Below are 18,107 nucleotides of genomic sequence, written 5' to 3'. Positions count from 1 at the left end.
GCAATCAACACATGCAGAATATTTTTTAAATGTGTATATACCTTACTCCTAAAGCAACAGTGTTTCATCAGGACGAAAACCTACAACAAAGATTTCTCTGACATCACCCATAGAATCTGGAACTCTCTCCCCCCTGAAATAAGACTGACCCCCTCCACTATCTCCTTCAAGAAAAAAGTGAAACTCTCATTTATGATCGAATTTTTGGTATAGATCCTCAGAATTCTGCTACTTGAGCTTATTGTTCTTCTATCCATATGTACATTTACTATGCTTAAAGATTGTATGTCGGTGCCTCATTTACTTGTAAAGCGCTCTGATAAGTGCAAGGGTCATGTTCGCTCTATATAAATCTTTTCAAATAAATACTTCCTCTTGGTCTGATTTTCTTCTCTAAAGCTTGATCATCTCTTAGCACGAAGGTGCATTTAATTTGTGACAACCTCAGACCACTCAACTAAGAAGTACAATTCCCTTTTTGTTCAATAAGCATCCTCTTCTAAACAAAAGTTGAACATTCTAATTACAGTCATAGTCCACTGTTATTTTAGCTAGGTAATCTAGACAGTAAATGAGGGGTTTGATGTGTTTCAGACAGAAAGGACCAGTTAGGGGAGAGGCAAGGTTTGTGGATGGATGGATGAGCTGGTGTCAAGGTATTCATTTAATTGAACATTTCTATGAAACATATGGGACATATTTGTACGTCCTCTCAGATACTCTTCAGAAAGGAAACTATGGGTATTTAGTAGTGTCATAAAGAACAGAACATCCTGCATTTTCTAATACAAAATAAATAGGTTTTAGAACTTTTTCAGATTTATTCCTAAGGGAAACAGTCTTGCCTTTCATTGGAGCAATATTTAAAATTGATGGGCCAACATATAGAATAATAAATGTGTAACAGTGAATTACAGGGATGTTTTCCATCAAGGGATTCTGGGTGACATCAAATAGACAATGAGAGCACATCTCAAGTTGTCTATGATATCACTGCAAACCCCAAGGTGAAAAACATCCCAGTAATTCACTTTCTACTCATCTATTAACATTCGGTTATGTATGGCCCCCAAAATCATCTGCCTCTGCTGCTATGCAGGGGAGAGGAGTAATGAGGAAACCCTAACATGGCTTTTTCCTCCTTATCTCAAATAATAAAAAACACATGAGATCCTACCACACCCCCCACCACTGGGCAATAACTTCTTATTTGTGGGTTATTTCTGAACACATGGGGAAAGATTCAATTACAAAAACATGTTATCAATAGGAAATACATTTCCTCTGCGCATAAATAATGAAGATAATTTGAGAGACTTTATGAATTAATATAAACCCTAAAAGGAATGTGTCTAAATCATAGAAAAGTGTTGGAGCATCCAGGTCGTCAGACATACTTAAGAAAAGCGGTACCGCAATCAATAAACATACTCTCATGATTTATTCACATGAGTACTGTGGTGTACCCCTATCTTATAAATTTGCATCTCTTTGCTGTCTCGCTGTTGATAAGATGTGATGTGCCGAGCATGACAACACAACTAATGTCAAATTTCTCTCCACTTGCAAAAGATCAACACAGTGGTTTTTGAATCACATCTTACCTGCTTGTAAAAGAGGTTGAAGGATAATTTTGTTTATGTGGGCAATTGATGATAAAAATGCTTCCTCTTGCTTCAGGAGTGATTGCACTGCCCTCTGACACAAGCCCTATAAATAAAACAGTGAATGACCATAAGTACTGTAAACGCATAAACAAGTTGATATGAATTATAGAGCTCTGCAGAAAGACATGAACGTTCACAAGGGAACACTCAAAAACCTGACCCCATGCACCCTTTCTAACAGAGCAGTACAAGTGGTCAAGGAAGTATTATTTGCAACTATCTGCTAAGATAGCGTAGTGGCACAGGAATAGAAAGAAGGCAAGCAAGCACTAGAAAGGCCAATATCACTAGCTTAAACATGGCAATGCATGTAAACACAGGCATTCTCAAATATTATTTACAAGCATTACTGGTTAAAAAGTCCCTAACAAATTTAAGAGAAAGCACTTTACGGAAGGCAGTGTGATATATCAAATAGGCAATAGCATGAAGTGAGAAAGATACTCCTCTGGTTGAGCAAAACCCACTTCATGAATGTTTTAAAGCATTGGTAATTATATGTATTGTAGACGGCGGAGCTTTCCAGCCAAACCTAAAAAAATAAGAGGACAGGTGACCAGTTTACGGACTTCCCAACTTTCGAACCAGTAGACCTGGGTTATTCTACATGAACGTTGTGCATAGGCCTTAGTTTGTCAGCCTACTGAATAGTAAAAGGACATCTGATTTTTGGCATTTCACCAACTAAGAGGCAGGAGACAACTTTACTCCTAATGAACTTCATCTGAGGTTTCCTTAAATTTTAGGAAATGCAGAGAGGGCGCCTATGTCTTCTTGGCCGTTCAAATTGTTACTGACTTCTGGTCAAGACAATAGTTGGGGGGGTCACAGTAGCCCATATGATTCAATGCCTTATCTGAACCCCTGTTTCCACTGTATTACTTTCCCACTAATTCTAAAAATGTACGCCTTAATTTTTTGTTTTTATTCATACACGTTTTGAGCGAAAATCATGCTGAAAGCTGAAGGCATCGAGTTACATTGCAAAACATTAAAACACTGACAATATAAAGACAGATTAAAGCAACATAGCACATACTAAAATCACTTGAAAATACTTTGCAGAGTACGGTAAGAAATTGACAATAACCAACTCATTAAAAAAAATCTAATATAACTCAAAAAATAACTTACTCTGTGGATGAAGAATTCCTAAAGAAAGTGTGCATTCCTATTTAAGACAGACTGAGAGACTATGTCTGTGAAAATCCTGGGTGCCTACAGCCTTGGAGCGATTACGAGAAACTGTCATGTCCTGGAAATAGTTGACTTTGATGATGAAGAAGCTTAAATTGGAATTTGTTTTAAGGAAGACCATAAACGTCAGTCTAGTCTTGAATGGTGGCCAATGGAGAGAGTGCAAAACAGGTGATATGTGAATGAATTTGTATGCTCCGCCCACCATTCTGACCACAGTATGTAGAGCTACTTATGGGGTTTTCTGCTAGACTGAGTGTATACTAAGAACATTCACAAATTAATTTAACACAAGACTGTCTGCTGAGCTTAGAGTCATACAGGAAGCCCATTGTGTTTGCTAGAGAGGGACATATGGCACATTCCCATTAACATGTATCTCATACATGTAAAATAGCACAAGAAAGGTACACAGTAAACATCATGGACTCCAATGAGGATTGAATTTGTGACAATTCTCATCTAGACGATCTTGACTAGCTCGCGGACAGACACGCTGATATTTTGTCCTGATATGAGTGATAATAATGATTACTTCAAGCAGCTGTTTCACATGTTAAAAATTGTGAGACAACTTCAACGTCCAGTTTGATTCCTTACTCCCAAACATGTTACAAGGGCTGGTGATGCCAAGTTTCTGATGACCCACAGAGGTAAAGAGAACAGTATCTTGCATGAAAAAATCCTCCTCATCTTTATGGAGTCTGTGGATCTTCCCTCCTAAGTCTGAAGGCAGCTGTAGAAGGCCCCGTAAGAGTGGAAAGTGTGGCCCACCTGAAAGATTCCTTGTTGACCAGTAGGTGCTGGTATTTTTTATGGAACTGTGATCCCCTTGTATGGGACTTACCACAGGGACTAAGTCAGTGGATCAAGGCCTGAGGATGTAAGTACTTGCTTTATGTGGCACTGCTAAGGAACCTACATCGACTTTTGGGACCTTCTAAAATTCCTTCAGGGAATAACCTGTGAACCTAAAACATTTCAATTTTGACTGGCTCAACTTGGCTGCTTTCCTGCTTGGAGTCTTTCGCTCACAAAATCAAGGCTTCCCCAGCATTTTGTGGGAAGTGCAACCGGTCCCGTTGCGCTCCCTCTGGGTATCTGTGTGTGGCTTTCTGCTAATGTGAAACAGGAGCAAAAGGTTTGTCACAGCCTTTTCTTGAGGCCGCAAATTAAAGCCACCTTCATCTGCTCAGACCTTTTTGCCACCAAGTGTGAGGCTGTTGCGGTACCTCATGATAAGCACAACTGAGAATCTGAAGCCCTCCTCAAACACACCATCATGTTTGATCAACTGGAAATCTTTTTCCTCGTGAAAACTTTAAAAATCCAAGGGTAAAATCCTTGTCTGGTCTAAACCAAGTTAAACCCTAACGTGTGCATTAGTGCAGCAATCTAAAAGTGCCTGTATGTCCCAGTCAACCTCATTCCATGTATTTATATTAAAATTGGCTTTTCCACTGTTTCCTGCTTGACTTTTGATCCTTACTTGCCCTTTTAGGTCATTTTATCTATTACATTTCTGACTTTTTAATTCATCAGGATTTGAGCTGTGTAGATTCCCAGAGTAATACATTGCGGTATGTGCTGTTTAACGTTACATTACGTCAAGGGGGAGGTTCACGGGTTGGTACATGGATAATCCCATGTAACCACCCATGGGTTTTAATGCAAATCCCTATCTACAAGCATTCATAGATAGGAATTTACATCAAAATCGTATGCCTCCTTGAAGCAGGCGTAACAAGGAGGAATGTTTTAAATTCTTCTTGTTTTTCCTACTTTGCATGCATGCTGCATTGTGCAGCACACATACAAAGAAGGAAAAGTGTCAAAGGATAGTTTTTGTATTGGAAGGGTCCCCCTTCAACTACAAAAAATATTTTTTACATAACGCACACACACACGCACTTGCTCTATGGTGCAAGGGTGTACACATTGACGCATGGCAGGCCAAAGTATGCCAGGGATAGAGTAAAACAGCTCCATATCGTAGTCGATAACGCACTGTTCTGCTCTCTCTCTTTCATACAATGCAGAGCAGGCGCTGTTGGGCTCTCTCTCTTTCACGCAACTTAGCACAGCAACTGCTGTTGGTGCACTGCCATGTGTAAAGTTTTTGTAAATATGGGCACTGGTGTGTGATCAAAGCTTGAACTAATGGTAGAGCCTCTCATATGGGGATGTGTGGAAGAACTGAAGGCTGCGCCTGGAGAATGGGTGATGTGTTTGACCATTGGTTGGGCCTCGGCAGATTGAGCTGCGTCGTAGTTAGTGGTCCTGTGCCTATGCATGTGGGGATCTGTCCATGCTGGCTGTACCTGGGTAGATTACTAATACAAACCTGGCGCCTCAAGGCAGCACTCCGAGCATATAATAGCTACACTCATAGCATATCATGGCACAATGTGATTAATTATATATGTGTGATACAAAAATTGATTTATAACTGCTTTAGTTACCTTTTGCATTCAATTATTACTCTTTCATTTAATGTTTACTCCTTCATTTTTTGCTGGTGGTTTGAGGAGTCATTATCTTAATGCCATTATGTAAATGTTTGTGTGACAACGTTTTCTGTAACATTATCAGGGTAAAACGTTTATGTAATGTCACTTCCTGTAATGTCACCAGTGGCTGACCTTTTGGATGATGTCACTTCTTTTACCCAAGGCATTTTAGTGAATTGACATCCATGGCTCCAGGGAGGGACAAGCACAAAAAGAGGAAGGAAGCCTACAGCAGTTGACCAATAGGAAGTTAGCAAATGAGAGTGACAATGAAGCCAACTAATGGTAAGCATCAGCCTCAGCATGCGGCCTTTCGACCAGGAGTCAAATGGTTTCACTACCAATCTACCCAGGGCACCAACAGCTAAAGCAGGGCTGTATCATTGACCTGCGATTCCCAGCTCCTCTCCCACATGCCCCAACATCAGCCCCATGCCAGACGATTCATGTGCCTTCCTTTGGCGAACATTGATTTCAATAAGCAGTCTTGTGAAAGTCCACAACAACATGCTGTTTTCCCATTCTGAGGTCTATCTATCTTCCAGAACCCCGTCTTTTAAACTGACTTCCCATACCTGCATGTCTGACCCATCCATAAATACTCTGGATGTCCGTGAAGGGGCCGAAGAGCGCAGGTGCCGGCATGCCTGGCGTCTTGTCAAGGAAATGCCACTATGTTTAGACATCAGGAGATAAAGTCCGGTGAGAAAGAGCTCGCCTCTAAATCCAGCAGAGAATTCATCTGTCCAACATTAAGGCACACGGTCCTGTGGGAAAAACAGAGAATCCATATTTATTTTGTTACTAGCAACTTTACTTTTCTCCCTGGTCACGTATTCGTTATTTATACAGCATTTAAGGTTTGTATTAACAATAAGGCTCCCTGTTTCCCGTTTTTACGGATAAATACAGACAGAAAAAATTATTTTCCTGTCTGTATTTATTTTTAAATGTGGATAAAAACGCAAATTGGGTTGTTTTTAATTGATTCTATATGCTGTCAATCATGACTGCCAGGGCAATAGCTGTGTGGATTGACAGGCAAGGGGATTAAACAAATATAGGGACTTTAGTAAGGAGCCCCAAACAGCAGTAGGTGTGCACAACCTGGATACTAAAACTTACATATTTTCTTACAAGGGCACATTTTACCATCTGAGTGTGTATATATCGTTGAAACCTGTCAGGCATCAAAGTGTGGCTCACTGGTTAGAGTAGGCAGACCTGGAAGCAGAGGTCAGCCTGGGACCAGGGTTCAATTCCCGGCTCGGCTGGGTCTTGAGTCCATAAATTGTCCATGGACTCGATAATTCTCGCTCCAGTGCATACTCAATTCATGGGTTCACACTCTGCGACTCTGGGCAATAGCTTGCTTAATCTCCACAATGGCCCCTCGCGGCGGGATGCCTGGCTTTCACCTTGTGGATGCCCTGCTGGGTTATCTCACAGGGGAATACCAGGACGGGTTCCCTAAGCAAGCGCTTAGAGACCGGTTGGTGATTTGCGCTATATAAATATCTGTACATTTACATTTACATTCAGGCACAAGTGCATATTAACTGGTTCAATAAATGCAAAAATATACACATTTCAGCTTCTTTTTTTCACAAAACCTAAAATAAATATAGATAAATACAGGTAAAATTAGCAAAAAATAATTATGGATAAATACAGACGGAAATGACAAAAATATAAATACCATAAAACCGGGTGCCCTAAATAACATCTCTCTTTTTGCCTTTTCTGCCCATTTTTCCCTGCCGCAGCTGTCCCCGCGGCCCCACCTCCGCAGCATGACCAACGCGACCGGCCTAATCCAGCTCCCCTACCCACTCTCGCCTCCCAGCTGTCCAGCCCTCCCCGACCCCTACTTAATGGCGGCCGCGGCCGAAGGCGCACCAAAGACAAGCCCGTCTGTGCCCGTCCACGACTCGACCGCGAGCAGCGCCAGGAACCCTGGACCTCCTCAACGCCAACGCTACGACCCAGCGGCACTCCACGCTCTCAACCCAGGACGCAACAACAACTGCAAGCTAGCATCACCAGTCGACACCCACGGACCCTTCAGCTGTCACCGCTGCCGGCACACCTGCAGCACCACCAAGACTACGGACCCGGCGCAACCCGCCCGCAAGACCACAACCCAACCGAAGACCCTGCAATGCATCCTCCTCAACGTCCGATCTCTCCTCAAACACACCACAGAAATTTGGGACCACCTCGACAGCACCACCCCGGACATAGCGTTCTTCACCGAAACATGGATCAACACCACCTCGGGACCAGACATCACCATCGCCATTCCCCAAGGATACAAGATTTCCAGGAAGGACCACCTCACCCGCCCGGGAGGAGGAATCGCCATCATCCACAAATCCAACCTATGCCTGAGCACACTCCTTAACGAGCCCACAGACCTGACGGAACACCTTCACTTCAAGATACTGGCCAGCCCTACCACCACCCTCCGAAGAACCCTCATCTACCGACACCCTGGACCCTGTTGGCTTTTCGCCAACTCCATCATGGACATCATCTACCCGCATGCCATCGCGTCTACCAACTACTCCCTACTGAGAGACCTCAACATTCACCTCGACAACCAACTGGACCTCAGCACCACATCCCTCCTGGACAACCACCACAACATTGGACTCCGCCAGATTGTGACCAAACCCACGCACTCAGCAGGACACACCCTCGACCCCCTCTTCACAACAGGAAACTCCATCACCTTCAGCCACACCACCGAACTCCCATGGACTGACCATCGATGCGTCCACTTCACCCTCAGAACACCCACCATCCACAGACACCTGCACCTGCTCCCACGAAGAAACTGGACCAGAATCACCGACGACCAGCTAACCTCATCACTCAGCAACTCCACCCCAACCATCGCGGAAAACGACCCCAACACCGCAGCCCGAAACCTGCACAGATGGATCTCCGACAGCGCCAACACCATAGCCCCCCTCAAGAAAAACAACAACACCCACGCCAAGAAAGCCAGATGGTTTACCACCGAACTTCGAGAGTCCAGACGCACTTGCCGCTGCCTCGAAAAAGCCTGGAGGAACACCAAATCCACAGAAGCCTACAACAACTTCAGAGTCGCCACCAATGCCCACCACCAACTCATCAGAAAAACGAGGAAAAAAGCGATTGAAGAAAGAATCTCCACTCATGCACACAACAGCAAAGAACTCTTCATCATCATCAAGGAGTTCGCCCAACCCACCAGCGAGTCCACCGACATCCCTCCCTCACAAGACCTCTGCGACAAACTCAGCACTTTTTTCCACCACAAAATCAAGAGCATCTATGACAACTTTGATGAAGACAACCAACACACTGAACCCTCACCAACCATCCCGACACCCTGAAGCCAGCGATCGACAACTGGACAGCCCTCACCACCGAAGACACATTGAGACTATGAAGTCAATCCACTCTGGGTCCCCCACGGACCCCTGCCCCCACCACAGTTTCAACAGAGCCGCCGACACCATCGCACCCATGCTCTGCCACACCATCAACCGCTCCCAGGCAACCGCCATGTTCCCCGACGAGTGGAAACACGCCATGATCAACCCCCTCCTGAAGAAACCCTTGGTGGACCCCACCGACCTCAGAAACTACAGGCCCATCTCCCTGCTCCCGTTCCCAGCGAAAGTCATCAAGAAAGCCATCAACAGCCAACTCGCCACATTCATCGAAGAGCACAACATCCTCGACTCCTCCCAATCCGGCTTCAGAAAAAACCACAGTACGGAAACCGCCCTCCTCGCTGCAACAGACGACATCCGCACCCTACTGGACAAAGGAGAAACAGCAGCCCTCATCCTCCTCGACCTCTCAGCGGTGTTCGACACAGTCTCTCACTGCACCCTAATACGCAGACTCCACGACGCAGGGATCCAAGAAAAGGCCCTCAACTGGATCTGCTCCTTCCTCTCCGGCAGAACGTAACGGGTCAGACTCCCCCCTTTCCTCTCCGACCCTACACCTATCACCTGCGGAGTCCCCCTGGGGTCCTCCCTCAGCCCTACACTCTTCAACGTCTACATGGCTCAGCTCGCCCCCATCGTCAGAACCTACGGACTCAACATTGTGTCATACGCCGACGACACCCAACTCATCCTCTCCCTATCCAACGAACCCAATACCGCCAGACACAATTTTCGAGAAGGCATGGAAGCCGTCACCAAATGGATGAAAAACAGTTGCCTACAACTAAATACCAACAAAACAGAAGTACTCATCATGGGCCCAAACCCCGACGCATGGAACGACACCTGGTGGCCCTCGCCCTCGGAAGCCCACCCACCCTCACGGACCACGCACGCAGCCTGGGAATCATCCTGGACTCCGAGCTCAAAATGGACCGCCAGATCAACACAGAAAGACCGTCACTCACGCACTGGTCACCAGCAGACTCGACTACGGCAACTCAGTCTACGCCGGAATAAACAAAAAACCTCACCTGCAAGCTACAGAACATCCAGAATGCCGCCGCAAGACTGGTCCTCGACCTGCCAAGACACTGCCATATCTCCCAGCACCAGCGCACACTCCACTGGCTCCCCATCGAAGCTAGAGTCACCTTCAAGATGCTCACCCACGCCCACAAGGCCCTCCACGACACCGGACCAGCATACCTGAACAGCCGACTCAAATTCCACGCACCCTAGAGGACCCTACGATCTGCCCAGCTCTCCTACGCTGCGGTCCCCTGCACCAGAAAGACCAGATCGGGAGGCCGCTCCTTCTCCTTCCTCGCAGCCCGAGCCTGAACGCCCTGCCGCTCCACCTCAGACAGACAACATCGCTCCCCATCTTCACAAGAAAACTCAAAACCTGGCTCTTCGACTGGGTATTCACTTCTAAGGCTGTCCACTCCTTGAATTACTCACTCCTCACCCACTGCATGGGATTTACTGGTGCAAAATATTACACTCCTCTGAGGTAATATTGTGCAGGACTAACAGCATTCGTAATAAATTCAGACATTTCCAATCATAAAAGTCATTTTAGGAGTGAATATGTTTGTGTGGATCTGTCCCAGTCTCTTAAGAGATGCCTCAGTCGTTTAACATGCAGAACTACAAGAGAGTTTGCTGACAGTCCGCGGCGTGCACTTACTGCAATATTCATTGCTATGGTTTGGGTATAGGGTGCCTCTGCTTTGTTGCTCAGCATGCCCTTTTACCTCCTCGGCTGTGATCTCACAAACTAGGAATCTGTGTGAAGGTGTACCCTACCTACTTTGCACTTAGTGGTCACGGTTGGTCACATATCAGTCCATAAATTATGAAGCCACACCCGGGATACAAAGGTCAAGATCAATGTGTTCCAGGTGAAGGTTGCATAATAAACAGATCAAAACTAATCACTATATGATTGGGCTTCACAAAGGTTACAAGGATCGCAATACTTTCAACGGATCTGAATGTGGCAGGATGTGTGAAACCACAACTTCCCTAAATTTGAAATGAGCAATTTGTCCAAATATATCAGTCTGATTCTTGACTGGGAATGCATCGGACTGAAATACCGAAACTTACTTATGCTTTTAAACCATGCTATTCGTGTATGCAAAGAAGGATAGAATGACAATTCACGAATGCTACAACACAGTCCACTCCAAATGCTTTCTTAAAGCCCTTCTCGCAAGCATTGACTGATATACAACTGTTCCGCAAAAAGATGCTTTTTTTAGGGTCAATGTTAGCTCTTTTTCATGTTACTTCTGTGTTATTGAAGTTAACACTGAAAAACTCAGTCTAATATCAATTCATGAGATTAGCAAATTGTGATTGTCAGAAAAGGAGCCTGGCCATTAAATGGCATTCGTTGCCAGGAGTACTGGCACAATCCTGTCTTTCATTTCCCATATACCTTGCCCAAACAGACACTTCTTATTTTCCATGCCCCACCAGATTCCTTGCCACGCCATCCTCCATGAGACACCCTATCAGTCACTTTTTATGCCAGGTCTCATCAGACCTTAGCGATGCCCATCACACCGCCACGTGATGATGGCAGAAGCTGTGGACCCATGAGAGCATCATTGTGCTCGTAATCCTGCCCTGCATGATAGCTGTTGTCCCAGTAACCATCTCATCAAACAGAACATCACTGAGCTACTATTCCTGGCTCATCAACCAGTCAATGTATTACTTATCACACCCTTTGAGATAGTTATTGAGCTAGTAATCCTAACTGTCAGACAGGTATTATGCTAACCATCATATCGACCAGATAGTTATTTTGTTAAAAATCTTGCTTTAGTCTGACAGTCATTGTCTCCACTGGGCAAGTGCGGACTCATTAATATGCTCACATTCTCCTTATGCGCTGTCAGTCAGCGGAGGGCAAGTCTTTTTACTCCATTTCTTCAAATACATACATATCTGTATTTGCATGAATTCACACAATAAAAGAGAAAATAAATGTTCTTGCATAAAATCCCAGTAATATCCTCTCACTGTCATAAATCTTCATATTATTTAAGACTCTCAATGTTGGAGTTTCAAAGTTATTGTCCGCTTTTACTCCACAGTCTTACAACTACATCCAGTCTTCAACTTCCCTCACAGTTCATCAGTTCTTACATATGCTGACCTGTGCAAAGGACGTAACATTACTTACAACCTTTAAGTAATATATGCACACTGTGGCATGAATTGAACATTCACCTGGTACTGGCTGCCAAGTTAAATAATCAAACCCGATTCAGAACATCTGATTGTGCGATTCAAAATCATTAACTACAAAGTAAGTATTTGTTGTTATGCACGATTAGTTAAAATCATTACACACAAATAGAGGATAAAGCGGGTAAGATGAGCTTGAAAGTATACAATTTAAATTAAAGTATACAACTAAAACTTAATAATTTTACGATTAACCCTCAAGAAATATTTTATAAAACGACTGTCTAAAATGGAGTCATTTCAGTTAAAACACGCAGGGATTGCTTGAGGACATGAGCGGATTCCACATTCAATGAATGCTGCCTGGAACCGTTCTCTTCTGCCCTGCGTGAAAGCTGGGCATGTGCCAACCACATGAACTATTTCCTCTTTAAAGGCTCAACATAAACAGCAACTGATTGGTTCGCAGGTTCTGAGCTATGGGAGTTTATTCAATAAAGATGGTAGGTGCCGAAACTAAAAGTCACAAACTCCCATCTTCGGAACACAGAGTATCCGAATTCAAAATACAGCTGGGGTTTTAGGATCTTGTAGTTCTGTAGCACCATCCAAGCATGAGATCTGTGGGTCAGTGTTGCCTTATCTGCCGCTAGGGAGAGCTTCTTCAATGCACCTTGATCAATTTTTTAGAGCAAGGTGTGATATGTTTAGGCCCCAAAAGGAATCCAGCGGCATATTTATAAGCCCCAAGCGCCACAGGAACGTCACTTTTTCCACCATTCCTGTAGCGATAGTGGTTTTGCCTTAACGCGGCTTAACGCTGCCTTGTAAATAAGGCCTCCTTTCACGCTATGCTTAGCATGAAAAGGGAGGGCAGTGAGTGTTGCTGTGGTCATTCCACCGCAACACCCATTGATTCTGACACTTCCCCCTATTTACCAGGGAGATGTAAATATAGGAGGCAGCACCAGAAATAAGGCCTGGGAAAATCTGGCCTTACCCTGGCACAACGATGAGGAATGTTTCATTTCTCCTTGTTTTTGCTGGTTTCATGTGTGCTCTATTACAGCACACATGAAAACAGTAAAAGGCCAATGATTGTTTGTATACAGGAAGGTCCCCCTTCCTGCGCATAAACAATCATTTAAAAAAAAATCAATTCTCCAACTTCTGTGTGTGCTGCATTAAGCAGCACATATAGAAGTTACAAAACAGCATTTAAAGTGTGTTTATGTGCAGGAAGGGGGACCTTCTTGCACATAAACAATCTTCCCCTGCACACAGACAGTGAGGCGTTAAGCTAGGATGGCTAACGCCTCACTCTACCACTTACCTTGTAAATAAGCCCCCTTGTCCGTGAGTTGGTAAGGCAGAGTCCAAATATAACCTTCCTAGAAATGAAGGGCAGTTCACTAGCATAGACCTTAGTATTGTATTAATTGAAAGGCAAGCTGACACTGAGGTTTTTAGTCTGTAGCAGCCTTTGATGTAGGCTCCTTGTTCAATTCCAGTTTCGAGGTTGTGTTGGTGAGGCGTTTTTAGGCAGGTTGTACACTTTGAAGATTACAATGTCCAACTGTGCAGCTGCACGGCTCCGCACTGCTTCATGGCCATAGGTCAGAGTCGGAAGAAGCTTGGCATCAATAATCTATAAAAGTGGAGTATGGTTTGCACCCTTCAAAACGTTATACAGAGCGCAAAATGACTGTGCCAGGGCATTACCTTTGTGTGAGATATGAACGTTTTGAGGATGGAAGGAGCCTTTTTCGTCAAATAACTCCCCTAAGTATTTATATTCAGCCTCAGTGTCCAGGGGCTGTACATGTAGATACCATCTAGGATGATACCCAATTTGATTGCTAATTACCATGAATTTGGATTTGGCCCGGCTCATTAGATCCCATTAGGGTTGAATATAGATTTAGTTTGTCAAGTAAGCGTTAAAGGCCGATTTTGGTTTGGCTTATGAGTATCATGTCATCAGCATACAATAAATGCAAAAGGTGGAAATCTCCCAGCTTTGAAGCATTCAAATGGACTTGGTTAAGCACAGTGGTCATATCGGCCAAAAAGAGATTGAGTAGCTGGGGTGCCAGCACACACCCCTGTTGAAGACCCTCTTAAGTAAAGATTTTCGAGAGGTGAGTACTGTTGCCAATCTTAACTCTTAACCATGTATCTGTATATAGCAGTTGTATTTTTTGCAGATGTTGCAGCATACTCCAGTTAGTTCATTTGACCCAGAATCAATTTCGTGGTACACTGTGAAAAGCCGCCTTTAAATCGATGAAGCATAAGCACAGTGCTGGTGCTTGGAAAACCATTGGTCAGAGATTAGGCAAGCGCCATGATATTGATGGAAGTCCCGGGTCCTCATATAAAACATGTTTGATCTAACTGTATTATACAATGATCCAAGGTCCATGTGCGCAGTGGCGTAGGAAGGGGGGTGCGGTGGGTCGGTGCGGCCGCCCCAGGAGTCATCACTGAGGGGGGGGGGGTTAAAAATGGCAAAAATATGTTTTTTAAACACATATTTTTGCAATTTTGTCAAGCCGGGGTTGACAAGAAATCACTGAGGGGGGGGTGACAAAATAGCAAAAATATGTGTTTTAAACACATCTTTCTGCCATTTTGTCAAGCCGGGGGTGACAAGCAATTTTCTGCACCGGGTACCACCTGACCTTGCTACTCCACTGCATGTGCCGGGTCCTCCAATACATGTGAAGCTAAATATTTTGCTTCATTGTCAAGTAGGGATATGAGGCGATACTTGCTTCATCCAGACCTGTCAGCCCCCCTTGAATATTGGGTTAACAATGGAGCCTCTCCAAGAGTCGGGGATGGTCTGGGTCTCTAGGATAGTGTTGAACACCACTGTCAACTTCTCTGCCCGGTAGTGTGTATTAATTTTGTTTATTGCCTGGGGAATGCAATTGGGTCAGGGAGCTCCATCTCGTCGTTGTTGCACAATTATTTTGTTGATTTGAGATGAGGTTATCCTTACTGTTTCGTTTGTGAAAGTTTGAGTCGCCAGATCTGTTGTCGTTGGTAGTAACATATTGGCATAAGCCCCTAAATCTTCTGGTTTATCCTTTACAAAGGTCATACTGTAGTGCTGGTCATACTATCTAGCCTGGTCTCCAACCGGGCAGTTAAAAGGAGTAGCCAGGTAACCAGCCTATCTTGCCTCGAATATGTTTGATCCAATGATTGGTAAGGGAGCTTTGTTGATGCGGTTGAATTTCTTCCAAAAGCTTTTGGAGTCTGGTTTTTACTTAGAAAAATAATTTTTGCCCAACATCCTTCATTAGATCTCTTCTTCTCAGTCCAGGGTAGATTTCTGTAGGATTTCCTAAGATACCTACGTATGAGGACTGTGCTGGGTTGCCTGGTGATTCCCTTAGTGTTCTCATTGCTTGTTTAAGCTTCATTTTGCCTGTTTGCAGGCAGCTGATAACTTTAAATCTCCTGATTTTCAATTAGCCTGTGCCTGTTATACAGATCTGGACAGATATGTGAAGTGTGTCCTGCTGCCTGCTGCTAAAAGTGCACTGAATGTTTACCCTGCCCCACTCAGCTTCAAGAGGTTCCTTTTTAAATGTTATGAATAAAGTAATACAGTAGACTGAGGAACAATAGTCTTGTTTGCTGGGATCAGACTTCCTTATCCATGACAACACGCATTCTCACCTATACCAAGCATGCCTTAATTACTCAGGGATTACATACTGTAAATACAACAGGCTGTTGATGGGCTAATACTTACTGCAATCAGAGAGCCATTTTGTTTATGAACTCCTAAACAACGGGCTAATATTCTATTACTCTTCCTGCTTATTAGACTTCCCTTTTTCAAGTCTTCATAGTAACTGGGAACAGTAAATACTAAGATGTGCTGAAACTCAAAGTAGGGCATCGAGAGGTCATTCTAAATATTGTACTAACTTCTCACCAAGCTGTTAGCTATCGATCAAAATGCAAGTGGAATGCCGCTCTTTGATGATGAGTCTACAAGACCATGAACTTTGAAAATGAGTCTACAAGACCGGTCTATTGCATAAATGCATACTTGGCCTGGGCAGGCAGAAACTAAGGACCAATCAAAGTAATGAACTGATTTACGCAGCAGAGACGCAGGAACAAGTTACCGCGTATCTGCTTGCTTGTATGGTTCCTGTTCAATCAGCTCGTCCACCGCAATTGCTGCAGTTTAGTTTTCCCAGCCTCTCTCATGCTTTCCTCCTCTCCTTAGAGCTTACCTTCATGGTGGCTCCAAGGTTCACATAAGTCTACGGCAGACAATCTGCAGTATTTTTACATCCAAAGCGATTTCTTGAATACAAAAGCAAATGGTGCTCCCAAGCTTTGAGAAGGCGCGTCATGTGATCGTTTCTAGCATTTCCAATTGGAGCATTTGGTGAGCCCCAAGATTTATGGGTTTGCACTATAATCACATCCCAGGAGTACTTCTAAGTATATTCACTCCGTGTGCACTTGTTTTACAAGATATATCTACTGTACTGCCTTCATGAGCATTACCACAGCTGCTAACCCTTCCTATCTGAATGGCGACCATGACACCCAAAACTGAGATTTACAGATTGTATTATGTATCTCCTCTCAACCCCATTTTCCCCTCACAATATCCCATTGGCTTGGGTTAATTTGTCTCTCAGTCTGTAGATCTGTTCGAGTGGACATTGATGGATTTACATCAGGTCAGTATTCAAAATCGCCCAATGACCCTCACTGAGTGCGACATATCAGTTTAAAAAACCCTCCAAAATTAATTTAAAACCACAGATAAATTGAAGTTATGGTTAAAATACAAAACCGAAAAAACACTTCATTTGCTAATTATGGTAAACTCTGCAATCCATAATTCGGACAACAGCCATGCAAACCATACTCAGGGCCAGTGGAATTATGTGATTCTGTGGCGATTTTCGCACAATTATGGGTTTGCTGCGTTTGCCCCATAATCCATCATCTGCTGCCTAAAAGTGATCTGCAGATTTTAACAAAAAATGTGTTTCTACCTCAACGAATCAAAAGTTACAAAAGATATGGCGTTTTGGGTTACTGCGCACTAGAAGGCTTTTTGCAAATGTTGACTGGTCATCTTTCATTTGCCTATTGCTATATATGGGTGTGAAACTGGTACTAGTGATCTATTTTTCCAGATACTGTTACCCGGTGTAAAAATGAAAAAATAATGAAGTGATACTATCACAAAATGTGCCACCTTATGCTGCGTGATTTGCCCTTACAGCTGCATAAATTAATCAGCCTGCTGCATAATTTGGTCATCCTCTGTCACATAATTCCAGGAATCCTTACCATAACTCAAAACACCCAATGCAATGGCAACATGATTACATAAGAGCACATACTCAAACCAATAAACAATATTATATTCATTCTTGTTTCGTTCATATTGGTAATGTGATATGTAATTTCCCTTTAATTGGCATCCCTGTACCTGCTGCCAGCGTGACAACCAGTGCTTAATTTGTAAAATATTAAGTGCAGGTGCTCACATTTTTTAGGAGGCCACACCCACCTACCCGGCTCCACCCACTTCTTCCACTGGCTCCACCCACTTCCTTTAATTGCTCCACCCACATCCACAAGCCTCAACACATCAGTTCTTCAAGAAGCTGAAGACCTGGCTCTTCATAAAAGCACATCTGGGACCTCACACCTACACACCTGCCCAAGCACCTGGATACCCTCTTGGGTTATTAGTGCACTATATAAATCAATATAACATAACATAATATAAAATATGGACAACAACTCAAAAGTGAACTCAAGTTAGAGAATGTGTGTACGCCTTAAATTTTCAAACTAAAGAAAATGTGCTTGTACCGTGCTGTTTAAAAGAAAGGAAGTGTTGAAAGAAAGAAGGAATACATTAAAGAAGGCAGAAACAAATGAAGGCAGGAAAGGGAGTACTGCAGTGAGGAAATTGTTATGGATTAAAAAAGGAGAAACTAAGAAAAGAATGTGTAAGGAAGAAATGAAGGGATAGAGGGAGAAAGGAAGTGAACAATGTGTGATGGATGAAT

At 43.7% G+C, this 18,107-nt stretch overlaps 1 protein-coding gene across 7 annotated transcripts in view; it reads right to left on the bottom strand.

Moving 5' to 3' along the window:
* The window catches only part of ALS2CL (ALS2 C-terminal like), a 573,008-nt gene that overhangs the window by 351,504 nt on the left and 203,397 nt on the right, over positions 1 to 18,107 (bottom strand). For all 7 annotated transcript variants that reach the window (XM_085628757.1, XM_085628756.1, XM_085628751.1 and 4 more), the window contains 2 exons: positions 5,950 to 6,141; positions 1,605 to 1,710 (listed from right to left, as the gene is read on the bottom strand). In XM_085628757.1, the coding sequence (XP_085484883.1) occupies positions 1,605 to 1,710; positions 5,950 to 6,060 (217 nt within the window). In that variant the 5' untranslated portion in view covers positions 6,061 to 6,141. The remainder of the gene's footprint in view (positions 1 to 1,604; positions 1,711 to 5,949; positions 6,142 to 18,107) is intronic.

This window comes from Triturus cristatus, chromosome 10, assembly GCF_964204655.1.
Source record: "Triturus cristatus chromosome 10, aTriCri1.1, whole genome shotgun sequence".
In the NCBI taxonomy this organism is placed as follows: domain Eukaryota; kingdom Metazoa; phylum Chordata; class Amphibia; order Caudata; family Salamandridae; genus Triturus; species Triturus cristatus.
The sequence above is the reverse complement of the archived record's forward strand: the minus strand, read 5'-3'. Positions and strand labels throughout refer to the sequence as shown.